The following is a 12,163-nucleotide window of genomic DNA, read 5'->3' as shown; positions in this document are numbered from 1 at the left end:
CTTTTGGTGGGGTTCTCTTTAAAATCCAAGTCCGAGGTGGTTTGTGCCGACTTTTGGCTGTTGATGGTGGCCGAGGGGACAGAGTGGTCTTTGAGGAGCTTTTCTGTGGGTTCCAAAAACCCCACAATGCTCCCCCAAGAGGAATGATGGAGCTGTTGGAGGGTCAGAACACCGGGAGCTTTCTGGTGAACAGCAATGTCCCAGTCCAAGCGGGGATCCTGGAAGGGTGGAGCTGTTTGTGGAGGCTGTGGGAAGAGAAGAGCCACAGATGATGCTGTAAATGAGGGGTCAAAATGAACTTTTTTGTTATTTTTTATCACTTAACTGAGGGGATTTGTGAATCTGAAATACACCGATCCTGGTTCTGTCCACCAGAGCCACAAATCCTGCCCAGCTCTACCATCAAACCCACTGCCACCCAAAAAACCTCCAAGGTCATGCAAAACTATGATCAGTTTTAAAGAAATACATCAATTGCTCCAAGGAATGCTTGATTTACCAAATATAAAAATTAAACCTGACACAGATTCACTGGCTAAAAGCAGAAAGTAACTGCAGTGGCATTCCTCCACTGAGGATGGCTCCACCTGTCCCAGGAGAATGGGAAACATCCTACCATAAAAATGCAAATGGGGTAAAGCTTGGAATAGAAACATTCCAGCACTCCCTAATTCCTGGCAACATCAGCCAGCAACTCATTAGCTCTGATTTTCAGTCTAGGGCCACTACACTCATACTATTTTTAGGTAATTCTTTTCGTTTATTTCAACATCTCATTGACAGGAAGAGAGATGGAGAGAGGGGATTACAAGGCTCTGGAGTGAAAGGACACAGGGAATGGCTCCCACTGCCACAGGGCAGGGTTAGGTGGGATATTGGGCAGGAATTGTTCCCTGGCAGGGTGGGCAGGCCCTGGCACAGGGTGCCCAGAGCAGCTGGGGCTGCCCCTGGATCCCTGGCAGTGCCCAAGGCCAGGCTGGACAGGGTTTGGGGCAGCCTGGGACAGGGGGAGGTGTCCTTGAGCTTTGAGGTCCCTTCCACCCCAAACCATTCCATGATTCCACAATCTCCATTTCACAAGTTTATTTTCTCTCTCATTTTCACACCTCCTCAAAAGAACAAAAGTCAAAAAGTCTGGAAAGATGGAGCAAAACTCGAGAGATTTTGTCACAGAACACAATAATTATCCATAAAAGAAAGAAAAGTCCCTTTTCCGTGGGGATCAAGAACAAAGAGCAGGCACTGAGCAGTCAAGGTCAAAGTCCCCCAGAGTCTTCTGTAAATATAAAGGGAAACACCACATTTGCTTAACTGCAGTGAGGGAAATGGAGATGAAACATTCAAAAACTCTTTTATATCAGTAAAGATAGTTAGTTAAGCACTGAAACAGATGGCCCAGGGAGGCTGTGGGGTTGCTATCACCCAAAGTTTTCAGAACAGGTTAGAAAAACAGCTGTCTGCAATATTACAGGTACAAGTAATTCTGCCTGGAGGTCTGGATAACCTCCTAACATCCTTTCTAAACTAATTTTCTAAGATTCTGTGGAAAAAAAAATGCAGAAAAATTTAGGTAGAAGACTTGAAAGAGCAGCAATTGGGAATACACAAAGTATTTGTTATTTTAGTACAATTTACTGGACGTGGTTCAAAACCTCCTGTGATTTACAGCCCCTTCCTAAACCAGCTCTGGTGAAGACAGCATTAAAAACCACAAATAAAAACCTCATTATTCTCACTGAGTGATCCATTCCATCAAATACCTGTGTCTGAGGGGGAAGGTGCACCTCAGATTCCAACTGCTGAGCTGGACACCTCCACGCTGGCCTTGATTTCCTTGTTGAAACCATGGAATTGCTGGATGGGAGCGGTGCAATGCTCCCTTTACTAGAGGAATATGTGCCATAAATTGCTTCCTTTGGCTTTGGGAAGGTGATGGTGTCTGTGTTCTCAGGGTCCAGCCTGCTACTGATCTCTCCTGTACAAATAAAACGTGGATTGGAGGTTTCATTTACTTATTATCAGTGGTTAATTTAATCATGTGGTAAATAGAGGCCTGATCAGCTGGTGACAGTCATGATTCCCAGCACCACTGGCTTAACACTGGGCAGAGCTTCAGATTTGGCTGCTTAAAATTTGAAATGTGCAGGTAGAAACCCAGGAGGAGCCCAGAAGTGAGCAGGAACCAAACCCTCCCAGGGATGAAGAAATCTGATTCCTACCCAGCTGCAAGACACAGGATTTTCCTGTGTTTTATGCCCTGCAGAATTTGGTGAGTGCTCATCACAGAGCTCTTTCCTTGGGAGATAAAACCTGAGAGCGAAGCTGGAGGTGCAGCTGAAGGTTGTTTTCAATGCTCTGTACTCACCCAGAGCTGATTTCTTGTGCTGCCTGGGGAATTCAGGGAAAGGAGCTGCTCTGGGCACAGCAGGAGGGGCTGGCAGAGTTCTCTGTGCTGCTGGAAGGATGAGCCTCTGGCCAGTGAGGCTCAGGGCACCTACAAGAAGATGAAACTCCTGAGCAATTCCAGCTAGGAATTCAAGGAATTCTTGGCAATGAAGAAAGAATTAAGCAAAGGCAGATCCAAGTTCTGCACCAACACTACAAAAGCAGCAGTTTCCTTTAATTGAAAGATTCCTATCTTTCAATAGTCAATATTTTGCCTTGAAGGAAGGTGAACTGTGCCTATAAAATTTGATAAACACATGTAAGTGTATTCAGTGCTAATTCTGAAATATGTTTGTATATCTATAATTATATGCTTGTCCAATGCAATTTAATACACAGAATAGATGAGAATCAACTCTTGTAAAGCACAATATAATGATATAATTACAACTATAAACTGATTGCCAAAACAGTCCAAGCCTAGTTAAGACTGAACAATTAATAACCAGCTGTTAATTATGATAGTTTGACTGGCATTCATACCAGAACCTCCACCACACACACAATTCTTCTTTGCAGCAGCAGCTGAACCCTGAGAGTTCCCAGAGCTGGCTCAGGGTGATGCTCACAGGACACACTCACACCCTCCATCACCCTACACCTGGAGCAAGCAGCCTAAAGTTTACCCCCACCCTTGGCAATGTTTGAAACTACAATCTTGGAAGTCTGGAGGAGGCAGGAAATCCAGTTCCCAAATATCTGCTGCAAACAGCAGCACCCAGGGGCGCTCTGGGACTCACCTTTTGGGGTGTCCTCTTCTATCAGGGGTAGGGGAGAGCCCGGGGAGTGGAAGGCAGGCAAAGCCCAAGGGTTGGTGACTGTGGGATCCTTCCCTGTCTTCTGACTGCACACCTGGGAAGAGACAGAACCTCCTCTGACACAGGGAACTCTGGGATGTACAGATTTACAGACACTCCTCTACTTCTGCAGCAATAAATAATAAATATCATTTCTGCTGTGACTGTTTCATTAAGAATTAACAGTGCACCACTCCTTTTATTACTTGTGACCATGCTACAGTACTGTCTACTGTTGTTACTTCAGTCATTGAAAATAAAGTTAATTAAATTTAATTGATGCCTTGTGTACTATTTAATGAGGGAATCTCAGGAAGTTTGTATTTACATTACCCTCCTTAAAACTGAGCAGTGTTTCTTGACAGAACAGTGTTAAAAAAGATAAAATGCATACACAGGCAAGGAAGCAGAAGGAAAAAGAAATACTTTAAAATATTAGCTTTTAATGAGTGATTATCAAGCTTTTAGTGCAATCCAAGCCATGACTGGGATCTTGGAGCACTGTTGTGTCCTAATTATTGAATAACAGCACCCAGCAACTTTCTAAAAAGAGAGAGGGAACTCTCAAGAGGGAAATGAGACAGATCCAAATTAACTATCCTAATCTTTCCTCCCAATCTGTCTAACAATGCTGCCCACAAGAGATAAGGGAGAGAAAACCTGCACTTTTTATCATCATAGAGAACCTTTCAGAGCAATCCCAAGCCCTCATTTCAGTTGTGGCCATTCTGCAGCATTCTGTTTTAAGGGATGGATTCTCATGTCCTGGTGTTCCAAGAAAACAGCAATAACCATGGAACAAAGGTTAACTTTATGTCTGCTGCCATGTAAGTGGCTTGATACTGAGAAAAGGAAATTATAAACCACATTTTCCTCCTCACCCTCAGCCCCAGCAGTCTGGTGAGGCCACAACAAAAATATATAGAAGGCAAGAAATTGAATTAAACAGTGATTCCTCTTCCAGACTCTTGCTGGAGTAGCAGTAAGGCAGCACTGATTTTACTCCTGGTCAGTTTTATCCTAATTTAAATCCCAGTTATGAGGTTTTGTTATGATAAACAGCACATGAAATATATTTGTTCTCATTGTGTTCATAGAGATGTAATAAGCTGCAAGGAAAAGCTGTTCAGGTGCAGTGTGTGAGTTCAAAAGCAGCCTGGAGGCTTGGGTTTTTTGGTTTTTTTTTTTAATTGGAGATAGATATTTAATTCTTTTGTGCTGAATCCTTTAATTTCTATAGAGTCCATGGCAGGTGTGATGTTAGAACAAGGAATGATGCAACACAAATGTAATTTAATCCCTCATTTACACTGCCCAGTGCCATCACTCAGCAGGACAGGAACACAGTGGGACCATGGAGCTGATCCAAAGCAGCTCCCCATGAAAATTCCATCCAGTCCCTTCACTTCCAGCACCCTGACTGCTGCATTGGCTCCCTCCTGAAGAACTCAGGGAGATACCAAAGCAAAACTGCCAGACTGCTGCCATTTTGGGAGCTATTGTCACTAAAATTAAGCCAACACAATCATAGTAAGACCTCAAAAATAATATTAAGTACTGAAAAAGTTTTACTTTTAACATCACTGCTTCATCCTGAGCACTTCTAAAATTCAGTTTTGCAGGGCTGGAAGGGAGCTCTTAAATTGCAGAGCAGACCAAGGCTGACTTGCCTTAAAATATGCTTGGAGTGTGCTAAAAAACTATTTTTTCACTTCAAGTGCTTCTGAGTGTAATTAACCTGGGACACAAGAAAAACAACTCTATTACCCTTTCTAAAGTGTTTTTCTCCTGTGGATGAACCTCTCCCACTTTATTTTTCCTTTTTGCTTCATTTTAAATAGGGCACTTGTTGGAACACCACAGGGATTTTTCTGATTAGTTCTCTATTTGTTTTCTTTTTACCTAGCAATATTTAACTAGAACATTTTTTTTTGGTTTTTTTTTTTTTGGTAAATATCTTTGTAAGTATTTTTTTATCCAGTAAAAAACCAGAGATTGGTATTAAATACAGAGGGAAGATGAGTGTTGTATGTCAAACCAGGAACAGAGAGATGAGATTTGGTAAATAAATATCAGAAAATCTGAGGGTTTGATAGTGATGGGAAAAAAGGGATATAACAGATTAATTTATCATTCCATCTATCTTCTCCAAACTGTCAGATTTGCTGTTGAGATGTTCCTGTCAGGATTTGATGGACACAGCACTCACCCCTATAAAGGGAAAGAGAAAGCACAGCAAAATAAAATCAATGGAACTAAGGTCACTTTTCAGACGTTCAGGAGACTGTCAGGAAGGGGCATGGAGAATGCAAGTTTAACTGGAAAAATCTGGAATTGCATCTTTAACAACAGATCTTGTGCTATTCCTACCTTCTCTTAAAGTAACCAGAGATGGCTCTGCACTGTCAATTTCCCACATACTTGGAAAAATCAAGCTTTGCTCCTTTCCTGACCTACTGCTCTCTAGCTCTCCCAGAAACCCAGATCCATCAGAATTCCTCCCTAACAGGTGTGAAAGAGAATGAAGGGAGAACTTTGGTGAATCCCACATCTGCTTTGTGAAACAGGCACCAGCAGCAGCACAGAAGGGAGTGAGGGAGATAATTGCTGCCTTGAACCACAACATGTTTCCCTGGTGGGCAGAGGGCCAGCTTCCAGCAGGCAGGATTTGTGGGATCAATTCCCTGCTTGGAATTCAGGGCTGAGCCTCCCTTCCTGTCCGGAGCCAGCTGCAAGCAGCAGCCCATGGCATCCCAATCAGGCAGGGAGTTTGGCAGGGAATGCTGAGCTGCACACAAACAGCTTCAGCAGCTCTGCCTGCACCCCTGCCTTGCAAAATGACACTCCATCTCCAATTCCAGATGACAAGAACTGGATAAAAACTTAAAACAAATGGTGACCTTTCAAAAGATTAATTTGTTTACCAACAAAACGTTCTGCGTTTGTCAGGAGAGATGGGGGTGACCTTCACGTTCCCATTTCCAGGTTGAGAGGATGCTGACTGCACTCATCTGTTAACTTAACTCTCTCTCACCAATTATTTCCTTTTTATTTTTAGTGACAAGAGGATTTTATTCAATCACCGTGCGGCTTATTATGATTACACACAAATGCAAGGAGCTTCTTTTGATTCACTGTAGTGTAACATCAATTTGTTTAAGTCTCATCCTGCCACCACTGCCAAACTCTGCTTTGGCTGTAATTAGAGCCACATGCCTGGCTTTAAAGCACAATCAGCTTTGGGCCACCAAAATTCAGAGAGTTTTCTTCTACAAGTTCTTCCAGTCACTTGAAATGAAAGGAATTTCCCAGCTTTGCTTTATAATTTTGAAAATAAATACACTTTCAGGGATAAGCGTTAATGATTAGCAGCATGCAAACGCTGAATAAAGAATGAATAATTGAAGATGTGATTAGAATGGTTGTGCTCAAACAAGTGAGCTTAAAAAAAGCCCCAGAATCACTGCCATCACCATTAGAGCCACACTAGATAAGATGCAACTCATAAAGGCTAGAAATCATCACCATATTAAATTCTACCTCATGAATAAATGAAAAGGTTCCAAAGTTTACAGTATAATATACATTTATAAGAAAACAAGGACCCAGAAGTGCCAGTATAATTCTATAACAGAACAGCAGCCCTATGAAAACAGAAGGTGAACAGAGCTGTGAATCTTTTCTACATTGCAGCAGCGCATCAGAACTATTTTTGCTGCAATTCAGATTACTGTTCCTTTGGCTGGATACTCCATGGGAAGTATACATATTTAATAATTATCCACTCATCATTTTTCATCTCTCATCCAGATATAAGCTGCAAAAAAAAGTGATGCCCAGTGTGTGTTTCAAAGAGAATTACAGCCCTCATTTTAAAATAACTACAGAACTTGGCAGAGGATGAAGCATTATTATTAGACCCAAAAAGGTCCAAAAGGGCAACAGTTAATTGTTCTTAGTTTCTATGATAAAACCCAGCATCAGCAACTTTATAATACCAAAAGAGCAAGAAAAGACATCATTTTTGGTGAAACAATGAAATCCTGACTAATAATTTTTCCAACTAGTGGAATGGCAGGATAATAAAAAGTCCAGGTAGATTTGTGCTTGACCCCTCAGGTCACCTCCAACCCCGGCTTTTCAACCCCACAACTTTTCAACCGCTCAGCCCTCGTTGGAAACTCCTGAATGGCGCGAGACAAGCAATTAGTTTGGAATTTAATTGGAATTTGCTGGGGTGAGGGCGATTTTTGCGGGGTTTTTCGGGGAGCCGCTCGCTGACCCCGCGGACGCGGGAGGGCCGTGCGCGTACGGACAGCGCCCCCTGCCGGCCGGCCCGCCCCGCAGCCGCTCTCATTCACGGCACCGCACCCCTGGAGCCGCACGCACATTCATCGGCCTTACCGCTAATTATCATATATACCATGTATAATCATATAGATCATATAAAATCCCTTCCTCAAGTGCCGGTAGACACCACCTTTAGCAACAAAATATCTCAGCAAACAGCAACTGCAAAAATGTTACAACCAGAGAAGGCAGAATGTGCCAAACCACACATTGTGCCCTAAAATTTTGAAGAGAATAAATTAGAGAGGAAACACCTGCTTGGTTTTTAAGCCTGTCAGCTCCTCAGCAACTGTAAATATGTATCTGGGAGCCTGAGTAACTCCCATTAAATGTTTGCAATTTAAATCCCCAGTAAGTTTTCTGTGCTCAGTGCATGTTTCAGGGAGAGTGGTAAAACACATGGCTCTCTGCAGTCGGATAATATTCCTCCCTGTGAGTGTTTTAGAGTGGTTCTAAAAAGCTATTAGCCATGATGCTTTTCTCTAATTAACTCTATTATCACAGGGTTAGACAAATCACCTCTTAAGTCTGGGCAACAGCTTTCCAAAAATCATTTTTTTAGTAAGTGGCAGCTCACAACTGTGCCATTCACTGATTCTCTTTATGTTGTTTAAAACCAAACACCCCAGAATCTCTCCTAGAGCACTGGGCTTGCTGCAGGATGCTTCTGTCACATAAATTAAATTTTAGAAGAGCATCCCCATGTGAGAGCATTGGCTGCGTGGACCACAGTGCTGCGCTAAATTTGTGAACATAATTGATTTTTTGGAGGGATGGCTGTGCCTACTCTTTTTTGGTTTTTTTTTTAAACCATTCTTTGCTAAAAATATCATCTGCAGAACAATTGCAGAACTGGCAGCAGAACTGAAATGTGCAGGAGGGAAATTTGGAAAAACCAAAACTTCATCTTGAACAATTTGAATACTCCCAGAGCAGAGAGAAGAACAGGCTTTTAATTCTTGCTGCATCTTTGTGTCACATCCAGAAGTCCCCAAGCTCCAGCTGTTCTCCTCTCCCTGACTCTCCTGACATTCCTGACCATGCACATCCCATGTATATCCCTATTTTTGCTGGATTGGGATCTTGGGACATAAACCTGTTACATTTCAGATTTCTTTTCCCCAGTATTACCATTCCAAATGTTTTGATTTTTAAATACCCATGTCAAAAAGCAGGAAATTATGAGAAAATAACTTTTTTCATGTGAATATTTTATTTGGGACTGCTAAATATTAACTGTAATAATGCAAAGCAATGCATACAACAAACCCATAAAATAATAAAAGTTACTTACAGGAGCAGATTTTTTCTTAGCTATAAGTGGCAGCCTGGTGTCATGGTTGGGATGCTTTAAATCAGCTTTACTCTCCACACTCTCTGGGTCAAGCATAATTTTAAAATCCATTTCCACCTGCTGCTGAAATACAGAATAGGGATAATCCTAAAATAACTGCACTGGGGCTGAAGTGTTTAGAGGCAGAAACTGGCTAACATGTTGTAAATCTGCAAAATGATGATAAAAATTTATATTATTTGACTCCACACGGAACTGGGCAAACAGCAAAGTGCCTTTGCTTAGATGGAAAAGTTTGTGAGGAGTGGAACTATCATCCAAATGGACACATCAATGCAGGCACAGCACCTGATTATTAGTACATGAGGAATTAAAAACCCTTGATAGTAATCAGAATTAAAACATAGTTCTTAATGCACTCTATGATCGGCATGGAATGAGTTTGACTATTCTGCTAATAAAAATCATGATGATTGAAATCCCAATGGACAGAAAATGACTTTACAAGTTTCTTCTTGTTATAAGAAATACCTGAAGCATACCTATAAAACCCAGAGGGATGCCCTATGTTTTTACTACAGTAGAAGTTTCTTAAATTTAAAATATTTTGGTACATATTCTTTTGCATAAACATAAAAATAAATCCAGGAAAATTCCAATTTTTACAAATAAAATATGCCATAAAAAGTTCAAGAATCATTAGATGTGCACTTGAACTATTGAACAACTGTGTTACTTTGTGAAAGCAGTAAAAATGCTTCAATTTATTTATCTGCACTATATATTCTCTCTTCTTTTGATGGTAATTACAAGCAGATGTATCAATGAGATGCTCATTTAGATTTGGGGTTGTAAGAACACAAGTTATTATCCAAGCCAATTACTCTTTTACCCACATGGCTGCACAGAGACAGAAAGTTCAATTTTCACCTCATCAGTGCTTTTGTGGTATTTATTTTATTACCATAACACACCGTTATGCAGGGAGGAAACTGCTGGTGCTATAAAAAAACAGAACTGGGGGAATTGAGCACCTTTCAGTTAAAGCAGGAGATGATTCCCAATGCAAACTCCTCACTCAGGCTGACAGGGAAATGATCAGGGCAGGGGGGAAAGGTGCCACACAGGATAACAGGAACTGGAATTATTGATGAAAAACCACCTGATAAAAGTGACTTTGTCTGCTTGGGTGGGTGGGGAGTGCCAATTCCACCCCTGCATGGATGACACTGGGATCCTTCCCAAGTTAAATGTTGTCCTGGGCTGGGAGAAGGTTCCCACCTCAGCTGCTCCTTCTGCTGAGGATTTTTTAACCCTTTCATCATGGGGTGTTATCAAAGCCTGACTCCACGGCAGTCAGAGCATTATGGGATGCACAGGACAGCAAGCCCTCCTTGAATGTGCAGAAGGATCAGGGTGTGATCTCAGACCTGAGGGCCCTGGCACACACGTGGGGCTGATTTGCTGCACCTCTGCACAGCCTCGGGCTCCACTCGGGGCAGGACCAGCTGCTGCTGACAGGCACCCAAAGGAGGATTCCTGGTGGAGAGAGAAACAGGCTGTGAAAATCCTAAAAATTGCTTGGATTTCACATGTTAATCATTTCATCCAAATGACTGTATTTTTATTTCAACTTGCATTTAGCAGAAGTAAAATCAAACAAGTTAGCAGAGCACTGCTGGAGCCACTTAGAATTCCACTTAGAATTCCACTTACTTTTTTTTTTTTTTTAACTTAAAATCAAAAGAGGAAATGACTAAACTAGCTTTTTCTAGTTAATACTCCCACTTGTTTTACATCATTATGTCACCTCAGTTTTTGTATCTTGCTGCAATAAACCATCTGTTTCACTTACCACTTAGGGGGCTCTTTGGAATTTACTTCTTTATTACCAGCTGAAGAAAGAGTTAACTCTTGGCCATTTATAACACTGAAATAATTTTCAGCGTGTTTCTGTTAGAGGGAAAAAAATATGTTTAGCCTATTACAAAGATATAAGAGATATTAATTTTATTTAATTTGGTTCGTTAAGCAACCAGGTCTTTGCTTGACTGAAAAGTTGATAAACTTTGTGTCTCTGTTGGACTAAAAATCTGATTTTGGCTGAACAAGATCAGGTCATTCTGATGACCCAAAAAAGGGAGGAATCATTCTGAGCTGCAATGTCTGAGTAATCTCATCAGTTGGTGGTTGGAATGGGATCTTGTAACACAACAAATAAGTGGCCCGAGTGAATTATTAACACAGACTTTAAAAACTGAATAATTTTCTGGATCTGCTCTATTTTACTTACTCTCAGCTCAAGTTCAGTCCTTTCAGCTGCTTTTCTGACATCACAAATATCCACAGCTTCTGCATTTCCTTTCAAGTTGTTTTTTTCCATTTTAAGCTTCAGGAGGTCCTCCTGAATCAAAAAAGCAAGTTAGGACAAAAATCAAACCCCATGGGGTTAGGGAGGATTTAATTCAAATTAAATTATTCCTAAATATAGAAAAAAAAAAGATCCATGCAACTCTGTACTCTCAGGATCTCATACTTCTGTACTATTATAATATTAATATTATAACTTGAATAAGAGAAAACAAAGCCAAATACTTAAACTCATGGGCTGTAGAAAGGCTGGAAAAACTCAATTTTAAAACAAACCTCACAAAGCAGTGACAATAAACTTCGGGACTGAGATTCTCCACTTAAGGAACGATGTTTCCTTACACATCTCACACATGGCACAGGCGCTTTAACGGGGCAGGGATCTCAAAAGCCTTAAGGAGAGACACAAACTCCGGGCAGCCTGTGAGGAGAGCCCAGCCCACGCCAAGGCCGTGTGTTTACGTTAACCGAACAGCTCGGAGCTCCCCAGCCCCGCAGCACCCACAGCCCGAGCCCTGCTCCCACACGCCCCGGCCGCTGCCCCTCAGGCCGGGCCGAGCCCCGCGCATCCCCCGGCCCCTCAGCAGCACCGGCCGCGCCGCGCTCAGCCGAGGGACGATCCGGGGTGCCGAGGGGTAACCCGGGGTGTCCCGGCTGCTCTGCCGGGGCGGGAGAGGCCGGTCCGGGCAGGGCGGTGCCGGTCCCGGCGCTGTCCGAACCCACCCGGCAGCGCCGGCCCCGCCGCGGCCATGGCGGCACCGCCGCACCCGGCAACGGGACGCGCCGGCCGGGCCGCACCATCCGCCCCGCCGCCGGGGGGGGAGGACGGCGCATCCAGCGGGGGCCGAGCCTGCGCTCCGCCCGGTCCCTCCCCCGACCGCCCCCCCCGCGGGCGGTGGTAGCGGCG

General features: G+C 42.8%; 1 protein-coding gene across 1 annotated transcript in view; it reads right to left on the bottom strand.

Annotated features, from left to right (window-relative positions):
- Positions 1 to 11,671, bottom strand: part of IQCH (IQ motif containing H) — a 50,403-nt gene extending 38,732 nt beyond the window's left edge. The window contains exons 1-9 of the mRNA XM_084213836.1: positions 11,533 to 11,671; positions 11,180 to 11,290; positions 10,742 to 10,839; positions 10,317 to 10,425; positions 8,887 to 9,009; positions 3,186 to 3,297; positions 2,366 to 2,494; positions 1,761 to 1,975; positions 1 to 245 (exon numbers count right to left, since the gene is read on the bottom strand). The exon at positions 1 to 245 is cut by the window's left edge and continues 262 nt beyond it. Coding sequence (XP_084069962.1) covers positions 1 to 245; positions 1,761 to 1,975; positions 2,366 to 2,494; positions 3,186 to 3,297; positions 8,887 to 9,009; positions 10,317 to 10,425; positions 10,742 to 10,839; positions 11,180 to 11,269 — 1,121 coding nt within the window. The 5' untranslated portion in view covers positions 11,270 to 11,290; positions 11,533 to 11,671. The remainder of the gene's footprint in view (positions 246 to 1,760; positions 1,976 to 2,365; positions 2,495 to 3,185; positions 3,298 to 8,886; positions 9,010 to 10,316; positions 10,426 to 10,741; positions 10,840 to 11,179; positions 11,291 to 11,532) is intronic.
- Positions 11,672 to 12,163: the final 492 nt, after the last annotated feature.

This window comes from Fringilla coelebs (genome assembly GCF_963513975.1).
Source record: "Fringilla coelebs genome assembly, chromosome: 12".
NCBI classification, from domain to species: domain Eukaryota; kingdom Metazoa; phylum Chordata; class Aves; order Passeriformes; family Fringillidae; genus Fringilla; species Fringilla coelebs.
This window is presented reverse-complemented; position numbering and strand designations above follow the sequence as displayed.